This window comes from Rhinopithecus bieti, unplaced genomic scaffold (assembly GCF_001698545.2).
Source record: "Rhinopithecus bieti isolate Rb0 unplaced genomic scaffold, ASM169854v2 scaffold_63301, whole genome shotgun sequence".
NCBI classification, from domain to species: domain Eukaryota; kingdom Metazoa; phylum Chordata; class Mammalia; order Primates; family Cercopithecidae; genus Rhinopithecus; species Rhinopithecus bieti.
Window position 1 is genome coordinate 59450 of NW_016824157.1, and position 20437 is coordinate 79886.

General features: G+C 50.9%; 1 protein-coding gene across 4 annotated transcripts in view; it reads right to left on the reverse strand.

The window, feature by feature from the left end:
• Positions 1-1075: 1075 nt before the first annotated feature.
• The window catches only part of PHKA2 (phosphorylase kinase regulatory subunit alpha 2), a 63116-nt gene continuing 43754 nt past the window's right edge, over positions 1076-20437 (reverse strand). The window contains exons 17-30 of one of the 4 annotated variants that reach the window (XM_017862134.1): positions 20279-20367; positions 18223-18356; positions 17320-17476; positions 16372-16451; positions 16087-16165; positions 15846-15975; positions 15109-15210; positions 10017-10135; positions 9219-9248; positions 7734-7787; positions 5762-5932; positions 3862-3915; positions 2940-3140; positions 1076-2427 (exon numbers count right to left, since the gene is read on the reverse strand). In XM_017862134.1, coding sequence (XP_017717623.1) covers positions 2257-2427; positions 2940-3140; positions 3862-3915; positions 5762-5932; positions 7734-7787; positions 9219-9248; positions 10017-10135; positions 15109-15210; positions 15846-15975; positions 16087-16165; positions 16372-16451; positions 17320-17476; positions 18223-18356; positions 20279-20367 — 1571 coding nt within the window. In that variant the 3' untranslated portion in view covers positions 1076-2256. Of the gene's footprint in view, positions 2428-2939; positions 3141-3861; positions 3916-5761; positions 5933-7709; positions 7788-9218; positions 9249-10016; positions 10136-15108; positions 15211-15845; positions 15976-16086; positions 16166-16371; positions 16452-17319; positions 17477-18222; positions 18357-20278; positions 20368-20437 lie in introns of all 4 variants that reach the window. The other 3 variants (XM_017862133.1, XM_017862135.1, XM_017862136.1) reach the window with 3 other exon arrangements.

Here is a 20437-nt window from a genome sequence, read left to right on the forward strand (position 1 = left end):
TCAGAAGCCTGTTCTCCTTTGAAGCTGACAGCTTGATGCCTGTGGAAATGCGGTCCTATTTCAGGATTTCATTTTAAAGAGGTTTCAAAGGAGTGGCTGGAAGGCTTGGTGGAATCGCTTATTATGGCTCCGCTCCCGGCCCGCGGCTCGGTGGCTGAGCACGTCATCATCATTGGCAGGCAGGTGACTGTTCTAAATTAGCACCTGGCTCATTCTGGAGGGTTCTAACTCTTCCTGAGCTGCTTCCAAGAACAACTTTCATGATTTATACCTTCTTACACCTTTCCCACATTATCTGTTTGAAATGATCCACGGGGCAGGTGAATTACGTGTCATCTCCAAGACTTGTTTCTGTCAGGCATGTCTTAAAGACACACACGTGCAAAGGCTAGGAAAATGCGACCCCCAGACCTCGGAGGCTGCAGCCTGTGGAGCCTCAGGGGCAAAGGGAGCAAACCGGCTTGCGAGGGAAGAGCTGCTCTGGTCAGCGGCTGTTGTGGGCTGGGGAGGGAACAGGGTGGCCCAAGGGGTCAGGGGCCTGGCACCATGTCTGCTCATGTGCCGCCCCGTCTCTGGGATCTGCCTCCCAAATGCAAGAAATGCATAAGCCCACTGGAGCAGATATGGAGAGACTCCGGGGGATTTTCCTTTACCTAACTATTCTGCACCTCTGCAGGGAGAGCATTATGGTTTGGAAGAAATGGAAACAAGGGCACGGGAATTGTCTTACCTTGGGGGACATGTGGACAGAGCCTGCACACAAAGATTGGAGTGCTGAGAGTCTTCTAGACTGCAAAGGGTTTGGTTCAGCCCGAAGAAGACTGCCAGGAAGCTGAGGCCACCTGCCCCTCCTCTGCTTCAGGAATAAACATCAGTACTGCATCTTGGCTCTGAGGGGCACTGGGCATCATGATGCCCACTCAAAGCAGCCAGGGCATCGTGATCTCTGCATCTCCATACAGATGTACGAGGAAATGATCCCATAGCCTCACCTCCGTTTCAGAGGCAAAGTCCACCACAATCTAGCCCATTGCTCTCAACAGACAGAGAGCACCTCCTGGCCACTAGGTGAGCATTTGTCTTTCAGGGTTTATTATTTACAGAAACTGTTTTCCCCTTGGTTTGTTTCCTTCCCCCAAGGTAAGATAATGCCCAGAGAAACTCCATTGCTAAGACATTGGCGAAAGATTTGCCAGACCCTGACACCTGACTCGACCTTGCTCCTCTCCAATCGATGCCCCTGACTGCACCCACCTGAGAGACAGAAGACCAAAGTGCCTCTACCAAGAGGGTGCAGGTTCCTCGCCTGGCTCTATTTTTCAGAGGGAAGCACTGTTTCTGCAGAGACATGCCTGTTCATTTCCATGGCACTGCTGACTTGTGCTCACCCTTTGACACTTCGCCCAGAGCACAGGAGGAAAGTATCCACTGCCAGGCGTTCACCCCACACAAGCGGGGACCACAGGCCTAGCCCTAAAACAACTGCTTGCCTGGCTATAAGAGGAGCCTTGCCACCTTTTTTTTTCCCCCTAGATTCTAGAAGATGCAGGATTTTTCCTAAGGCAGGAGAAAACCCTAGTTCATGGACAGCCAGGATAAAAACCCTAGAAGCCCATGAGCCAAGGTGAACGAAGCAGAATTTTCTAAACCTTGGGGATAGAGAATTATGTTACATGAAGGCAGCCGTGCCAATAAAATGATGGAAGCCTATGAAAGCAAGTGAGGCACAAGGAAACCCCAATTCCAGAGAGAGACACAAGCGTTCTATTTGGTGAACAGTTTGGTGCACAGACAGACTGCATCCTGTGAAGAGGTGGCCCTTGTCAAGGCTACTGCCGCCGGGAGGATCTTTGCATCTTTAGGATGTGTCACTAGCTCATCGAAACTATTTCTGTAACTCTCTGCAAGAGCCAATTTAAGCTGGTGCCTCGGTTCCCTCTGCACTCAAAAGAGACCAATTTCCAATTCCTCCTCAGAGTCCGTGAGACCAGATGCTACGACAAATGTTCCAGAGAAATGAACCTAGAAAATGATCCCGGGGCGATCCTTGGCGGGGAGCACAGGAATCCTCAGCTCTATCTCTGTGGCTTCAACAGACATCAGTTTCAGGGTGAGTGCTGCCATTGCCCCCTGAGCGTGTTTCTGATGGGACATGCTTTCCTGATAGCACAGGGGATCTTGGGAGACAGAAGCTTCCCAATAAGGCTAGGGGGCCCGTGACAGGTTTAGAGCACGATCATGTTTCCAGGTGAGAGCCTATTGCATCTGGCAGCCCGAATTGGGCAACAATTCCTGCAAATGAGAAGCCACTGCTCTTGTTAGGTAGGTCATTGTCCCATAAGCCCCACTCGGAGCGCTGTCGTAAAAGAAGTGGCAGATTCCCGTGGCTTGGTCTTTCTCCAGGGTGTCTATGGCTCCAATCGACACCTGCAGTAGGAAAGGGCAGAGGGGACAATGAGCGGAGTCCCTGCTCCCCATCACGCTTCTGCGTGTTGGCGGCGGGTCAACATGGGCAGGGTGAGAGTTGCTCTAGAGGCCTGGGCCTCCTGAGGGCACGAAGCCAGCGCTGCCGGGGGAATGCTCTACCTCTCTGGACACTGCACTCTGTCATCACACACCCTAGTCTGCGGCTCCTGACTATGATGACGACCACTCTGTTGAACTTGACTTTGCGTAAAGGATAAAGGGGTTCACCCAGGGTCACATGTGTTGCAAGTGGTGTTTGGACGAAAACTTGCACTGAGACAGGCCTATCCATCCCCAAAGGTCTTGAGATTTCCCAAGTGGCCACTGTACCATTTTCTAAGCAAGTGGTTGACATTTTTTCCCCATCTGTGATGACATTTTCTTGGTTCGAGTGTATTCTTTCCTATTGGACACAGAATCTCCAGCCTCAACAGAGATAAATGCCAGCCAACCCGGCTCCCCAGCACCCCCACCTGGTCCTGCAAGAACAGCTGACTGGCCATCTGCACAATCTGGTCCACGTGGATGATGCCCCCAATGCTGGTCATCTCCGTGTCTGAGAGCAGCGTCAGCACCATGATGGCTTCCACCAGCAGCTGCCGGTACTCAGGCTGTGGCACGCGGTTCAGCACCGATTCAACATGGACAGCAAACTTGATCTCATGGGGGGTCATCTACCAAAGGGACAGGCAGGCAACCACCAGTGAGAGGGCAGATGCAGCCCTCTCACCAAGTAACCAAGGGTGACCGTAGCAGTGCCTGGGCTTGGGGCTCAGCGCCACTGCTGCCCCTTTTCTGGCCACTCTCTGGATCCTGCCGGCAGTGGCCCTCGGCGCAGGAGGCTGGAGTGTGCCTCCAGGAGCCAGTCAGCCTGTCCTGGCCTGATTTATCTACCCTTCCCCCACCATCGACTACAGCTTCCAGGGAGCAGGGACCATTTCTGGTTTCTCTTTCCTCTTCATTATTCCTTCCAGCATAAAGCATGGTGCTTTGGGTGGGGTAAGACTAAAAAAATCCATGTTAAAAAGAATGACAAATCACCTAGGGACGATGACTGTTTTTAGTTGGGCCGAGAAGGCTGCCTGTGGTGCAGGCCAGGGTGGCATGGAGATAGATAGGCTCCTTTCAACAGGGTTCTAAGGGGTGTCTGGCAAATGAAAAGAGCTTGCTAGCCCAGAAATGCTAAGTCTCAGGTGAAGAAAAAGGCTGATGCCTATAAATGCAGGAAAGACATTTTGCCAAGTGTAAGGGTGAAGTGGTTAGACAGCTCAGAGCTACAACTGGCCTGTCAGTTAGAATGAGCCCAAAAGGAGCAAAAAGGGGTCAGAGTCCATGCAATGAAGCCCTTACTGTGAACCCACAGAGGGGGCCGCGTCTGCGTTTTTCTCATCGTACCTCTCGGGTCGTCGAGGATGGGAGGACGTAACCATCGATGGAGAGACCGTGGCACTGGAGGCAGAACACAGCGTTTCAGTCAGATTCCAGAATGGGATAAGCACATGCATGTGCACACACAGCCCCCTCGGCCCTGGAAACCCATATGAGGGCTGGGACACGCCAGACTGTCAGTTATTTTTAGAGAGCTTGTTCTCGCTGCCCACAGGCTGTGTTTTCGATGGAACAATTCTAGGGAACCCAGCAGGCATCTTTCAGCTCTCCCCCGAACAATGCCCTAGGGGGCTGCTGAGTCCTCCCGGGAGGCTCCACAGTGTAGTTGGCAACCGGGCCCTGGCGGCTGCAAGTCCCCTTTGGTGCCATAATAAAGGGGGATTTTCATGGCTCCTGCTGGGGAAGGGATGCTTCTGTGCCTTTGCAGGCGTCTATTTTTGAGATTTCTATAATAAGCACCAATCACAAAAGCCTCCAGCACATGCACATGCACACTCATGTATATAAATACCGAGTGCCAGCTCAACACAAAATGCTTTTTCATAATAGAAGTGTCTTGGTATTGGGCCAGTAAGTCCAAGCGGAAGCATGTGATGCCCCAGGAAGAGCGGGGAAATTTTCTAGGAACAGCTTGTTCTAGTCTAACTGGCCACCTTCTAAATCCCAGTGCCCCGGTCAGCAGCGGCCCTGGTGCACTGAGGGCAGAACAGCAATGGACACTCCCACCCGCTTGAGAGAGGTGGGAAATGAAATAAGCACCATGAGCCCCTGGAGGCTCCTGCCTGGGTCCCGGGAGTCCAGTTGCTCAGAGTCCTCTGCGGTGGCCGTGAGGAATACCTTGGGCCCCATGAAGCACAGGGGCCCTTGTTACAGAAAGAACCTGGAGCAAGCAGTGCCATGGCTTTGGGAAGGGGGCTGTTGTATGCTGTCACTGGGATAATGTTTTTCTCCTCTCCCACTGCGAAATGAACTAAAACATAGTTCTGGGGGGAAAAAGTCCTGGTTTGCACAGCTTTTCAGCGAGGCATACTGTCCCTCCATTCAAGGGAAAAGACAGGGAGGGCCTGGTGCAGCCCAGGGAGCTGCACAAACTCTGGGACCGATGCAGAAAGGAGACAATGTGTGGGTACAGAAAATGCTGCCCCCTCGAAAACAGGTGCTCAGGGAGGTGCTCCTACGCTCAGGTACAGGCACCACAGTTCCCAAGGACAACCGCTGGGGAGATGTGAATGGCCCCAGGCAGATGGGAAGCGCAACAGCTGGCTGGCTGAGGGGAGTGGGGGCCTCAGGGTGTGAGAGAGATTGTGCCTTCAGGGCACACAGGACCTGGGGCCAAACTGGAAGCTCTCCACCTCTGTACACTTTGGGACTGAACATAGCAGGTACCCTGGGAGGGTGGGGCTCAGTCACATGGCTGAACAGCAGGGACACTACTGCCTGGACGTGCAGGAGGCTGGAGGGCTGGCCTACTCCAGGCCCCTCCTGAACTGTCATTCCAGGCCTGTGGGGGCTGCTCTGTGTTACGGGGTTTTCATCTGAAGCCTCCCAGCCTTTCCCTATTCTTCTGTGTTCCTAAAATACGTCCAAGTTGGTCCCACACAACCACAACCTAGACTGCCACCTTGTCTTACTTGCTGTGGTTCGCAACCAGGGTGAGCTGCCTCCCACGGGACATTTGATAATGCCTGGAGACACTTTTAGTTGTCACATGGGGGTGGGGGAGAGGCCAGGGACGCTGTAAACATCCTACCATGCACAGGCCCCCTAGTATTGAATGCCTCGGCCCCAGGTGCCAACAGCACTGAGATAGAGAAGCCATCCTCAGGGCTGTGTCTGTGCTTGCCTGGAGGTGCCACTATGCCTTGCCAGGGCGGTACGGGAACGGTTCACTTCCCCAGGAGCTCACCTTCTGGAGGATCTTCCACACCTTCTGGTAGAATCCCACGGGGACCCTGTTGATGGCCCCGTCCAGCCTTCTCCTGCGCAGCCACTGGCCCTGCCGCTCCCCCCAGCCGATGTGATGTCCTCCGGAGTCTGAGGATGACGTGCCAGTGGGCGAGGATGGGGTGCTGGACCTCTGCAAGACAGACAGCTTGGGGCCTCAGAAGCCACACAGCAGGTGCCCCTGGGAGAGTGCGCCATCATGAAGGGTGGCCCTGCGACCTAGGCACAAATGCCAGACCACCACTCGCCAGAGAGGAACACGGTTCCTCCAGTCCACCTTGCTTGTTTCCTGATGGGAGATAACTCGCACGCTTTGGGTCGATCACTCCATTCCATGTTGCACTCTGCCCAGCCCCCCAAAGAGGCAGTCCTGCCCCCAAAGCTAGAACCTGTAGGGAGGAGGCTGAGCAGGGAAGGCACGGGCTCGGGGGTCAGACTGCCGGAGCGCTAATCCCCACTCAATGCCAGCAATGCCAAGGACACACCCAAGGCCGTCTGGCCCTGCCGTGAACACTGGCTCTGGGCCTCAGTCTCATCGGCACAGTGGGGACACAGTCGGGCGTCCTTTAGAGAGCGGCCCGGAAGCCTTCGCCACTTGGAGACACAGAAGCCCCTGAGGCATATCTGGCGTGTGCAAAGTGTCCATAAGGGGCAGCTGTCACCCGCATGTGGCGCCTGTGCCACTGCAGTGGGAGAGGTTTGAGCATGACAATGGGCCCTCGGAGCAGGCACCCGTGGCCCAGGGAGACAAACTCCATAGTGCCTACTTCATTGCTGCAGTGCCACAGAGAAGTGACAGTCACCTTTCCACAGGACAGGAACCACAGAGAAGGTAACACATGACACGAGGGAAGACAAACAGTGAAGCCCACAATTAATGGTGGGGACCTCGCAGATCAGGGTCCATTCACCCATCCTTTGCAGTCCCACTTCCTGTTTTCCCTGTTCTTGGCACTGGGCTTTATCTTAATTTGGGGCAATGGCTGCCTCTGAACTGGAGCTGACTTTGCTGAAGTGAGGGAAGAGGGCGCCATCTCCTTCTCACCTCAACATTGGCTGGACTGATTCAGGCTCCAGAGGGGAGCACTGTCTGAGAGGATCCCCGCGGCCGGGGGCGGGGGGGGGGCTCTGGGTGGGGGGCCATCCCCTCCCTGCAGCAAAGCTCCCAGCCTTCTGTCTTGCCCTGCGGGGCTTCTAGCTGCGAGACCTCCTGGTCGAGAAGGGATAACCTTCACGCTCACACATCTCTCTGCCTGGGACTATCTGCCACTTTGATTTCTCGATGCGCACAGTCAGATGTAAAGGGTTAAAGTGAAATCCTGAAGTGTGCTAGCAGGGCAGGAGGCGGAGCTCTCCTTTCTGCAGCACTTGGATTTCAACAGATATTTTGAAAAGGCAGTTCGGCTGGGTTATTCCATTGGGCTCATTACTGCCACTTAAGGCAACAATTAGACACAAATAAAAGTAATTACAGCTGCACTCCTCAATGACTCAGCTGATCTGGGCCCTCCAGTTGCAGGAGGAAGACTCAGCCTCTGCTCTGCGGTGAGCACAATCCGAGCCCTACACGGGATCTGGGGCATGGCAGGTGCAGAGTGCTAGTTGGCACGTGCGGGCAAGGGTTCACCATCCTGGCTCCATAAAGAGGCATGGAACTAATGCCCCGAAGTTTCCAGAAGCTCTGGGAATTGGTGAGAAGGACACTCCTCACCCACACTGTGCCGAGGAGCGCAGGCAGAGAACAAAGCTCAGTGCAAGCACTTTGGGGCCACCTTTCTACCCTCCTCAGAATTCCAGTTGGAGGAGCCTGTGAGCATCCCGCTGAAAACACTTCAGCCCTGCTCGAATCCTCAGAAGTTAGGCATGAGGTGGGAGCACAAGGAAGGACGCGAGGAGGAGCAGGGACGGACACAACGATCCCGAGGCACTGTTACCGCAGACTTGGAGGAATGCACACTGCCGGACGTGGCCTGGCCCACAGAAAAGAACTACAAAACAAAAAGAATCCACTCAGTTGACAGCAATGACACCAAGAGACACAGCAGAGAGGAGGGTCATGGAGCAGCATCCGAAACACCCACAGAAAGCAGCAGCAGAGAATACGGGCCCAGAGAAGGTCCAACAGCAACATACATAGGCCAGCTCAGGTGCAGGGGCACCTGCAAGCGCCACTCTGGGCTTCGACTCCACATGAAACTTGCTAACTGCTCTTTTTAAAAACATGAACAGTTGCCATTGAACGTAAATATTAAATGTTCCCGTCGTATGTGGAGGGTGCATCATCAAGTTAGGACACAATTTATTTTCCAAACTCATAGCCATGAAATGCTCATATTTTAAGAATTGTGAAAATCTACAGATGAACCAAATACCTACGCTGACACTAACATGCTGCACCTAACAGACATTCAGTAGATATTCATTAAATGAACGAATATGATCAGGCTGATACCTTTGGCCAAATAAGTATTTCCTCGTCTAAAAATCTAGAACGTACCCTTAATTTGCAAAGGTACAGTGTGCTATCTACACAGTATTCTTGCAAAAGAGACTAGAAATTGAAAATTCCATAACACCTATTACACATTTTTTGAACAAAGACTATGTTCCTTGACATAAGTGGTCAAACACAAGTTTGTACTAGCTAGGTGACTCTAAGCCCAGCAAAGAACACAGGTGATCACTTCGTCTCCGTAACACGCAAGAACAGCATGAAATGGAGGCAGAAGGAACCATTCAGATTCGCCCACGGTCAGGCCATCGGGATGTGGGGACAGAGGGACGGTGCCACCGAGTGGCTGGCAAGGGAACATCTTTGGAAAGCCGGTTCCTTACTTGGAAACAGCATAAATTAGGAGAGAGAAAGCATGTTTTACCTCTGGACAACATGTGGAATCGGCCTTTACATGTCATTAAGACATCTCCTCTAGGATCTTGTGGTAATACACATCAAAATATTAGAAATGCGACTCCAGTTGTCCAGAGTGGGGAGGAGAACATATGTCACCAGGGTGATATAAAAGAAGAGCATCCTTACATGTTTTCCTTTCAGGGTTAAGTACCCCAGGCGATCTGAGGAGAGGAATAGCAGCATTCTTTGTACTGATACAACCAATGACTGCATTTCCCCTATTTAGTTCCCTCTTTTGAATAGAAACTCCCACCGAGGCAGAGCCTGGATGATCTCTTTCACAAAGTACCCTACAAAGTCCAAGAATTTGAGAAACAGATTATTTGTAAAGGCATGGGGCAAGGTCGTCTCTCTGGCCCTGAGTCCTGCTCTCTGCCTCTGCCCCAGCCCATTTGCCGGGTAGAGCCGCCCTCCACACATCCACGAGCTGCGGAGTCACAGCCTTGCTTTCCACATTCAAGCCAGAAAGAACAGGAAGTAAAGGACGAACAAGGCAAAGGGGTGTCACCTGTTCATCAGCACTAAACCGCCTAGTCATCTGAAAGCAAAAATACATCAGGAAATCAAAACCAGCTTTGAGTCAAGAACACGTGCTGCTTCTATCGCCCTCTCTTAATCCAGGGCCGTGTTGATCGAACCGTAGGCGGTGACCCATGAGTGCATCATGGACTCGATTTAGTGGGTCACGACCAGCATTTAAAATAGAGTAGAAAATTCGAGTGCATTTCTCATGGTCAGAGGAAAACTCTTTCCCAGCATGGATCCCGGGCAAGGCCTAGCACAGCACCTGGCACGTTAAGACGGCGATGTTGAGCTGCGGCCCTGTGCGGTCAGTTCAAAAGTATTTTTTTTTTTTTTTACCAGGAATTAAAGGTCAACTAAGAAAAGAGACCCCTGTGGCTGGTGGAGAATCCAAGTATCATGGGCAATCTGGTCTATTTCCGGAGCCCTCTTGCTATTGCATTTGAAGGACATAGATGATTTGGTGACTTTTGCATGACTCTACTTTTCAATGGCTGTGGCCCACTCCAAAGAGTGGTCCTCAGGAACAGAGGCAAACATGGACGAGGGTATTTTCTGGAACATTCATGAGAACATCACCTTAAGGATGAGTGGGTGAGGGTGCGCATGAGCGGCTCTGGGATATCTATCTGGGGACAGGGGTGTGTTCAGATCCCAGACAGAAGGGACCTCCCACTCTAGACAGTGGACTACAGCCTCATGCCCTAGGTTTCTGTCACTTTCTGGGGTGAGCCCAGGTAGGGAGACCACCACTCGCCCCTCGCTGCCACCAAGGTGTTCTTACCTGTTTCATTTCACTCCTCAGTCTGTTAATGCCACTCCTCTCAGTTTTGGTGACTCCAGTATGGCCCACCTCGTGGATGGAGATGGCAGGGCTGGATGTGGAGGAGTGGATAGGGCGCACTGGGTGGGAAACACACACATGTGGTTCTTAGGAACTCTACAGCATCCACCCCGAGGGAGGATCTGCCCCTGTCTTCCCTACTTGACAATGAAGGCCTTCTGTGCTTGGCCAGCGCTGTGTCTGCAGCACCGAGAGCAGCACAGGTGCAGTATTCAGCTCTTAAAGGAGTAAACGGAAATGTGCAGAGTACTTAAGCACCATTACAACACAGTGGCCAGGAAGCACCTTACACGGTGAAATATATATATTTTTTTCGAGACGGAGTCTCACTCCGTCACCCAGGCTGGAGTGCAGTGGGGCAATTTCAGCTCACTGCAGCCTCCCCCTCCTGGGTTCAAGCAATTCTCCTACCTCAGCCTCCTGAGTAGCTGGGATTACAGGCGCCCGCCATCACACCCAGCTAATTTCTGTATTTTTAGTAGAGACGGGGTGTCACCACATTGGCCAGGCTGGTCTGAAACTCCTGACCTTGTTGTGATCCGCCCACATCGGCCTCCCAAACTGCTGGGAATAAAGGTGTGAGCCGCCGCACCCGGTCATGTTTTTTTTTTTTTTTGAGACAGAGTCTTGCTCTGTTCCCGAGGCTGGAGTGCGCGATCTTGGCTCCCTGCAACCTCTGCCTCCTGGGCTCAAGAGATCCTTCCGCTTCAGCCTCCCAAGTAGCTAGGACCACAGGTGTGTGCCACCACACCTGGCTAATTTTTGTATGTTTTGTGAAGACAGGGTTTTGCCATGTTGCCTAGGCTGGTCTTGAGCTCCTGGGCTCAAGTGATCTGCCTGCCTCAGCCTCCCAAAGTGCTGGGATTACAGGCATGAACCACCATGCCCAGCCTTGCTTTTGGATAAGTAAAAAATTATTCTAAAAAAAATACCCGGCTGGGTGTGGTGGCTCACACCTGTAATTCCAGCATTTTGGGAGGGCGAGGCGGGCAGATCACCTGAGGTTGGGAGTTCCAGACCAGCCTGACCAACATGGAGAAACCCCATCTCCACTAAAAATACAAAATTAGCTGGGTGTGGTGGCACATGCCTCTAATCCCAGCTACTTGGGAGGTCGAGGCAGGAGAATCCCTTGAACCCGGGAGACGGAGGTTGCGGTTAGCTGAGATCATGCCATTGCATCCCAGCCTGGGCAACAAGAGCCAAACTCCATCTCAAAACAAAACAAAACAAAACAAAAAAAAACAGCTGGGTGCGGTGGCTCACGCCTGTAATCCCAGCACTTTGGGAGGCCGAGGCGGGCGGATCATGAGGTCAGGAGACCGAGACCATCCTAGCTAACACGGTGAAACCCCATCTCTACTAAAAATACAAAAAATTAGCCAGGCATGGTGGTGCGTGCCTGTAGTCCCAGCTACTCGGAGGCTGAGGCAGGAGAATGGCGTGAACCCAGGAGGCGGAGCTTGCAGTGAGCCGAGATGGTGCCACTGCACTCCAGCCTGGGTGACAAAGTGAGACTCCGTCTCAAAAAAACAAAACAAAACAAAACAAAACAAAACCAAAACATACCCGAGGCCAGGCACGGTGGCTCACACCTGTAATCCCAGCACTTTGGGAGGCCGAGGTGGGAAGACTGCTTGAGCCCAGGAGTTCGAGACCAGCCTGGGCAGCATGGTGAGACCTCATATCTATATTGTGAGAATTAGAAACAAATAAAATAAGGGCCGGGCGCGGTGGCTCAAGCCTGTCAATCCCAGCCACTTTGGGAGCCGGAGACGGAGCGGATCACGAGGTCAGGAGATCGAGACCATCCTGCTAACACGTGTGAAACCCGTCTCTAAAAAATTACAAAAAAATAGCCGGCGAATGGGTGGCGGCGCCTGCTAGTCCCAGGCTACTCCGGAGGCTGAGCAGGAGAATGGATAACCGGGAGGCGGAGCTTGCAGTGAGCTGAGATCCGGCCACTGGCCTCCAGCCCGGGCGCGACAGAGCAAGGGACCTCGCGTCTCAAAAAAAAACAAAAACCATTAACTAACAATAAATAAACTAAAATTAAAAAAAACCCCAAAGCACACCTTCCTTGTAGGAAACTGAGACCACTGAACTACAGAAGCTAGAACTAACATCTCTTGATATTTTAGTCATGAGCCTTCCAGTTTTTTTTTCCTATGACTGTGTACGTTTTTAACAAAACAGAATCATCACATACATACGTATAGATATAGAAACATGAGATGGATACATACATTCTGTGGACATAAGTATGGTTCTGTGATCTGCCTTTTTGTAATTATATCGTGAATATCTCTCTCTGGCATTAAATATTCTATCATATCGTGTTTCATGACCACATAGAGTTTGATCTGGTGAGTGTTGACTGGTCAGTGATATCCCCAATCCTATTTATATTAGTATTTTTCTAAAGGGTTCGTCATGACTAATGTATAGGACCCACATGGACCTTGCTGGGCTCTGTCCCCAGTCCCGTGTGACTCTTGGAATGCCCCCGGGAAATGACAAAACTGCTGCGGGCCCCTGAAGGGCTGGCACCCCGGGCAGCTGTGGCCATGGGCTGGGTGATCCAGAGGGGCCTCCTGGTGCCAGGCTCTGGGCAGCAGGTGCAGGTGTGAATGCAGGAGAATTCAGTGCCGCAGCAGTGCCTGGAGGAGAGCCCATGCCCAGGCCTGAGGGCGAGGTGCCAAATGAAATGAAGGTGGCAGCTGGAGGAGGGCCTTGGGCTGGAGGGGGATGTGCTAGGAAAGTCAGGCTGCCAGGGGCTGGAGGTGGAGGCAACCAGAGGCCACCGATGCAATGCATCAGGCCACCACCTCTCACTCCCAACCTATCGCACCAGCCTTGGGACTCAAACCTGTTCCCAGCCCCACCTCCCACAAGCCTGGCCTCTGTGCTGTGGTCACAGCAATCATTCTAAAAGGCAAGTGTGATCGTATCACTGCCCACTCCAAAGCCTCCCAGGTCTAGCTGTCTTTAGGACAAAGGTCAAACAGCCCTCCCAGCATCACCTGAAACTCTACCAATTGGAGCCCCGCTTCCCCTCAACTCCCGGCCACCTGCACCGCACTGGGCATTCTGCCTGTGCTGGCAAGCCAGGCCCAGCTCAAAGGTCACCTCCTCAGGCAGCATCCTCTGCAAGCCTCACCATCCCACCTGACCCCAGTGGAGCCATGGGAATGGAGGGCACTGTCCAGGAGGAGTTGTGACAAATAAGGAACCTGGGGACAAGAACATTTAAAGGACAGCAGAGAGGCAGGAGCCCACAAGGGAGACTCAGTGATGAGCTGGAGAGGAAGGACAGACCCAGGAAAGTGGAAAACAGAAGGAGAAAGGGGAAAACAGAAGGAGAAAGGGGAAAACAGAAGGAGAAAGTGGAAAACAGAGTGAGCGAGGCAGGACAAAGCAAAATAACTGAGCTCGAGCACGCTGTGAGGTCACAGAGGGGTCTCCTCCCCGCGCTGTGGAGGGTGATGTGAGGCCGGGTTGAGAATGTTTTTATCCAAACCAAAGGCCAGGAAGCTACAAGAGGGGCTGTCCGGGGTGGGTGTTCGCTGGAAACATTTATCTCAAACATCTCAGGATTTAATCAAAATTCTAAGCCTATTTGGGCTTCCTAAATTTACAAAAATTGAACAATTACAAACGACAGCTAACAAATGATGTTATATGTTAAAAAGACAGCATGTCTTCTGTTCTTGCTTGCAATCACACATATTTATGGCTTTCAGATGACATTACTCAGTTCCTAGTTTCATAATATCTATAGCTGTACATCTAATGACAAATTTTTAGTAATTATCTGTGTCAAGCCATGAATACTGTAATGATGAGCAGAACACATTAAATATTTATCTCATACATTACCATTTCAAGGACTCTGCCTTGGAAAGAACTGGAAATTACTTTTGCAAAAGCATTTTGAGTATCCCTCCTTCAGGAAAGGAGAAAAACCACCAAAACACATCTGATTGCACGATGCCGTCTTTGTTTGCGGCCGGCACATGCTCAGGAAACATACAAAGTACCCAATGTCCTTCTTATTAAATAAAAGGAATGATAGCCCACAGTGCATTTCTTTGGCTTGATGAAATAAATTCACCAACGTGCCTGCAAATCATTTAGCTTTTTTATGAGGAGGAGAAATGATAATTGCTTCAATTATAATTAGGGAACATTTGAGAACAAGAATCACGCCAGGACTTGGGTGATTATGTTTCCCAGCACTGCAAGCAGGGTTCCGGTTCAGATAAAAACAGAGTGAGCGAGGCAGGACAAAGCAAAATAAGTGAGCTCGAGCACGCTGTGAGGTCACAGAGGGGTCTCCTCCCCGCGCTGTGGAGGGTGACGTGAGGCCGGGTTGAGAATGTTTTTACCCAAAGGCCAGGATGCTCAGGTGGTGTGAAAGGACAGCCCTTTCATCCTGGCACTCGGGGTCCCCACTTTTTTTTTTTTTTTTTTTAGCCGGAGTCTTGCTTTTCGCCCGGCTGGAGTGCAGGGGCGCAATCTCAGCTCACTGCAACCTCCGCCTGACGGGTTGAAGTGATTCTCCTGCCTCAGCCTCCTGGGTACCTGGGATTACAGGCGTGCGCCACCACACCTACTTTTTTTGTATTTTTAGTAGAGATGGGGTTTCACCACGTTGGTCAGGCTGGTCTCGAACTCCTGACCTCATGATCTGCCCACCTCGGCCTCCCAAAATGCTGGGATTACAGGCGTGAGCCACCATGCCTGGCCAACACTTTTGCATAAGTGATGGTACCAGGCGCTCACGGCTACAGGAGGCGGTATATCACACCCACATGCTGTGCCAACCTGGGCAAGAAAAGCTCACCCAGCACACTGCGAGTGAGTCCCAAAGCCCCCAAAGCAGGAAGCTTGAGCCTAGGACTCTGTCCATCTTCTTCAGGTAGGAGCCTTCCCTTCCCACATTCGCTATGCCCCACAGCGCTGGTTCTAATGTCTGCTGCATGTAAAGGAGGCAGCTCCCTGAAGACACTAACAGGAGCATGGGACTTACCACTTCTTTCAACGCCGAACTCTTTCCCACTTAGAATATGGTGCAGGAGATTTTTCATATCGAAAGGGCTGAGGTTCATTAAACTTTCAGAAGCCTCTTCTCCTAAAAACAAATATCTTGTAAGTGTCCCAGACACAGGGCTGGTGGCGGGTAAAGGTAGGGTCAGGTGGACCTGGGTGGGGAGGGAGGTGACAGCAGATACCATGGCAGGTCCCCCTGTTCAGGAGAACCTCACTATTGCTTTGGGGCTGAAATGCACTGTTTCGTGGGGATTCTAAATGCTGCTGTTTAAATCATGAATCTGCTTAATTCTCAGACACATGATTTTTCATAATGTTTGATCCCCAACGTTGGATGTCTCATGATGGATTTTTATATTCAAATTGGTAGGGTTTCTCCCCGTGAAGATGTTATAAAATAGGGGTGACATCTCATAGCAAGGGCATCCAGGAAGGAGCTTAGATGTCAGGTACGGGGCGGAAGATTCCACATCGCCTTTGAGGCTGTAATGGTAAACATCACCAGAGCCCCATTCTCCCTGACTTATGAACTTCAGCTCTGTGCCACATGGAAGGGAGTTCCATCTAAATGAGAGAAGCTGGTAAAGCCTGAGCTTGCCACAGGCTTGGATGCTGAGTTCGAGATAACCTAAGTAGGGCTTCCCCTGAGAGTGGAGGCTGTGGCCTGGTGGCTGGGGTGGGGTGCGGCGGGAGCTGCAGGTGCTGCGGGAATCTCACCTGAGCAGTTCAGGCTCCGCGCCAGCTCCGTGGCCATCACCTGAATGATCAGTCCAATCCGGAGTCTCAGCATTTCCACAAAGAGGCTGGGCTGCGCCCTGACATACATGGCCAGGTAAACCACAATCTCCTGAGGCAGACACACACGGAGATAGGGTTTCAGAGACAGGGTGAGTGGCTGAAGGATCCCCTCCACTCTGAGGAAGGCTGTGGCCCAGCCCCTCCCACACCAGCCCCAGACCTGCGTGAGGACGGCGATGCTGATATCCTGCCCGCTGGCCTCATAGATGAGTTTTGTGAGCTCCTCCGGGGGAAGGGGCCTAGGAAGGACCATTGTGTCACAAACATGATGAGGTATCTTGAGACAGTGCCTCCTCACCCTCCACGGAACACCCTTATTTTCTGTGCTAGATGCATCCATGTGACAGAGTGTCTTTAAAAAGCCCCTCTTCCGAACATTGGGAAGTGCTGATGTTTTCCCCATGGCTCCCCTGCAAACCTGAGGTCCTCAAGGCTGACAACTTACGCAGAGATGATCTTCTCCCGGGGCTCGGGCGGCAGGCCTACGGTGAGCTGCTTCTGGTGCGACAGCAGGTCCGTGCAGGCCTTCGCAGTTAGGAGGAAGGGTGAGAGGCAGAGCGCAAAAGAGATTGGCAAAGACGATGGGGGGTGGGGAGAAGACACTGCCAATCAGATCGTACATTTACCTTAACTTTATGACCCATGTTGCCCTTGATTTGAAAAATTCATACCTAGACCCCAGACTAAGCAACTCAGGCAGGGCTGGGTGTCTGTGGTCTCTGTCTCCAATGTGTGCCCCCAGGCCTGGCTCTGCAGGGCCTGTCAGTGGGCATTTAATGCCCATCCACTGTAGCAAACACATTGGACTCCCTGCTATCGAATGAGACAGGAATAAGTCCGAAGATACCGATGTTAAGAGGTAATAACCATATTCAATTCCTAAATTACCCGTTTCCCCATTATTCACATCTAATAAATGCCATCATCTTACCATCACGACACTGAACTCGAGTGTCTTAGAAAGCGGCTCTGGGCCGGGCGCGGTGGCTCAAGCCTGTAATCCCAGCACTTTGGGAGGCCGAGACGGGCGGATCACGAGGTCAGGAGATCAACACCATCCTGGCTAACACAGTGAAACCCCGTCTCTACTAAAAAATACAAAAAAACTCGCCAGGGGAGGTGGCGGGTGCCTGTNTACACAGAGCACTTTCATTTGATTTCCTGGCGAGCCTTTTTCCGTAGCTAAGAAAGAACAAAACCAATCCACTTGCATTTTCTTCCCTCTGCTCGCCTTCCCGGAGCAGCGGGCAGGTAGGAGAGAAGGGCCCACTCCACTTGTGGGTTAAAGAATGGGACTCCTTCGCAAGTAAGAGGTACAACTGGGAGACTGGAAGTGGAAGAAGGGGAGACAAGCTAGTGAGCACACATGTGCAGCCGGCACAGTCACACTGACCTCAGCCAGGACCTCCACTTTCTTCCTGAGCAGGCCTGAGATGTAGCGAATCAGACCCCACTCCTGGTTCAAGCCGGCTTTCCCATAGAGCTCGCTGAGAAGGTTTTGAACGGTGACCCTGTGCTGTCCAGAGAGATTTGTGTCCCAGCTGGGACCCCTGCCAAGAGGTAGAAAAACCCAGAAATATGGTCCAGAATGTTTAAAGACTGGGAAAGGAATAGATCACTGTGCATTTTGCAAAGCGCTTGGGCTCTCCCAGTGCCTGTGAGTCTCACTTGAGAGGGTTACGTCCCACCAAAGGTCCCCTATATCCTTTGAAACAGAAGCCTAACATCAGGACATGGTGGCCTCCTGGCCTCACATAACCTTCTCATCCTGGGGGACCAGCATCAGTATGCAGAGAAGGGGATGGAAGTCTCATTCCTGGTGATCCTGGGTAACTGGGGTGAATATAATCATGACCTGGGCTGGCTAGAAGGCCAAGAATACTAGGGAAAAAATTAAGGAGAACTGAGAAAGCTTAGCTAGTAAAGACCATAAACTTACTGCTACGACTTGGATGTCTGTTTTCCCCCTATTCCTATGTTGAAATCTTAACCCCCACAATGATGACATTAGGAGGTGGGGACTTTGGGAGGTCCTCAGGTCATGGGGCAGAGCCCTCCTAAAGGAGGTGAGTGCCCTTATAAAAACGACGCCAGAGAGCTCACTCCCCGCTTCCACCATGTGAGGATGCAATGAGAAGACGCCATCTATGAAAAAGCAGGCCTTCCCAGACATCAAATCGGCCTTGAGTTTGAATTTCCCAGCCTCCGGAACTGTGAGAAATACATTTCTGCTGTTCCTAAGCTAACCTGTTCATGGTGTTTTGTTATAACTGCCTGAAAGGACTAAGACACTTACTTTATGACATAAAGAATGTACAGAATGTCTGCTTGGTCCTGTAGGTTCGAACAATCTTTTAGCTGCTCAACCAGCTTCTCACAGTCCACGTCACCATGGTCATCTCTGGGCCACTGGAAGTCACTTTCAGGAACCTGGTCATACAAGAGCCCAAAAGCAGGGAGATGGGCTAGGCATGGAACTTTCGGAAGATCAAGAAGTGAAACACCATCCTGGTCTTGGAACTCTATTGCTGTGCTGTGCTCCAGTTTTCAATGACCTTTTATTTATAGGCTTTTACTATTTTGATCAGTGAATCACTGTGCTGGTCAACATTTGCAAAAGACTGGACTGAATAGGTTAAAATATATGTGAGTTTTATTTATGGAAGTTCACAGACAAGCAGAACTAACCTCTGGTGTTAGGAATCATGACAGCAGTTATCTCTGGACCAGAAAAGGAGAAAGAGATGGGAGGGGGGCACAGAAGGTAGTCACTGATCCAGGTATACTGGCTCAGTGATCATTCATTGAGCTGAAGGTGTGAAGGATGTGCTATCTCCAAATATGCCAGATTGGTATATTGTCTGTTTTGAGTTGAAAACATTGGAAAAATTGTAGTTTCAGAAAGGGGTAGCTGACTTGTCTCTTTCTGCAGGCAGCAAGCCATAAAGACACCTCTGGGAGGGGTACACTCCTAGGGCGCGAAAAGAGCCCATATCATCAGAGCCCAGGAACTGGAGGCAGCAATGGACCTGTAGAAATACACTTACCCAAGGAACCCTTATCTTCCACTAGTTTTACACGCCCCCTATATATCTCCTAGTAACTGCCTCTAGCCAGATTTTCCTTGTCCTGTCCTAGCTTCTCAAATGTATCACTCTTTGTTTAAAAAGTAGGAAAGCATCTTGCTTTGACCACTTCTTCAGACTTTACTCTCTTGTGAAGATCCCCATGTACCCAGAAAGCTAATCACCTTTGTATGCTTTTTCTTTTTAATCTGCCTGGTGTCAAGCGGCTTCTAGACGGAGCCGAAAAGCCCTCACAAGAGCTAAGGAGGGGTTGGAGGTGACCTCTCGCTCCTCTATTCCTGCTTTCTGCACCATGCTGCATATATGGTATAGTTATTTGGAAGCAAAACAAACACAAAATGGATGTTTTAAACAACCTAAAATTGAAATCAGGGTAAAATCTTCTCCAACAGGGACTGAGTCTATTTGTGTGGGGTAGAATCAGGGAAGAGTCCTGGATAAAATAACAAATTGTGGGAATTAATGGAACAGCCTGAGATTTTATTCTCCTGAGGAATCTAATTTTTAAAATTTTTTTATGCCCATCTTTTCCCTACAGTATCCTAAGGAATCTTTCACTGTTTTTTCTTACATTAAGAGCATTAGGAGTCAGACACAGTGGCTTGCGCCTGTAATCCCAGCACTTTGGGAGGCTAAGGTGAGAGGATCGCTTGAGCCCAGGAATTCCAGACCAGTCTGGGCAACATGGTAAAACCCTGTCTCTACAAAAAATACAAAAATTAGCCGGGCATGGTGGCGCATGCTGGTAGTCCCAACTATTTGGGAGGCTGAGGTGGGAGGATCGCCTGAGCCTGGAGGTTGAGGCTGCAGTGAGCTGTGATCACACCACTGCACTCCAGCCTGGGTGACAGAGCAAGACCCTGTCTAAGAAAAATTTAAAACGGCCATTAGGAACAGAGTCCTGCTCCCTATTCCACAAGCAGTCCCACCTTGGCCGGCTAAACAGTTAGGCGGGGCTAGGTAGTGAGCTATTTCCTCTAGTGGCTACACAGACTCTGATGAGTAGGTAGCAAGGTAGTAGCCTTTTTTTCTACAGGCAAAATATAAAGGTTTGTATCACATTCAGTGTACATATTGATACAAGTCAGATTCCAGACAATGAAGTGATTGGGTTCGCATCCAAGCCCAGAGCTTCTAAACCAAAAGGTCCCGGATATCGAGAAATATGCTGTTTCTTTTGAGTTTAGCCATTTGAAAGAGTTTGGTGACTAATCCTGCATTGTAGAACACCATACTTTAAAAAAAAAGCTGTTCCATATACTTTACCTTTTCTACGAGTGGCTGAGGAGAATCAACAAGATTCAGTGATTTACGGTGGGCACTTAGAACTTTAGTCGGCAAAGTCATGGGAACAACTGGAAAACAAAAGAATAAAGACAGTTATTCTGAGGAGGAAAAACAAAAAAAATACTCCTTTTTTTTTTT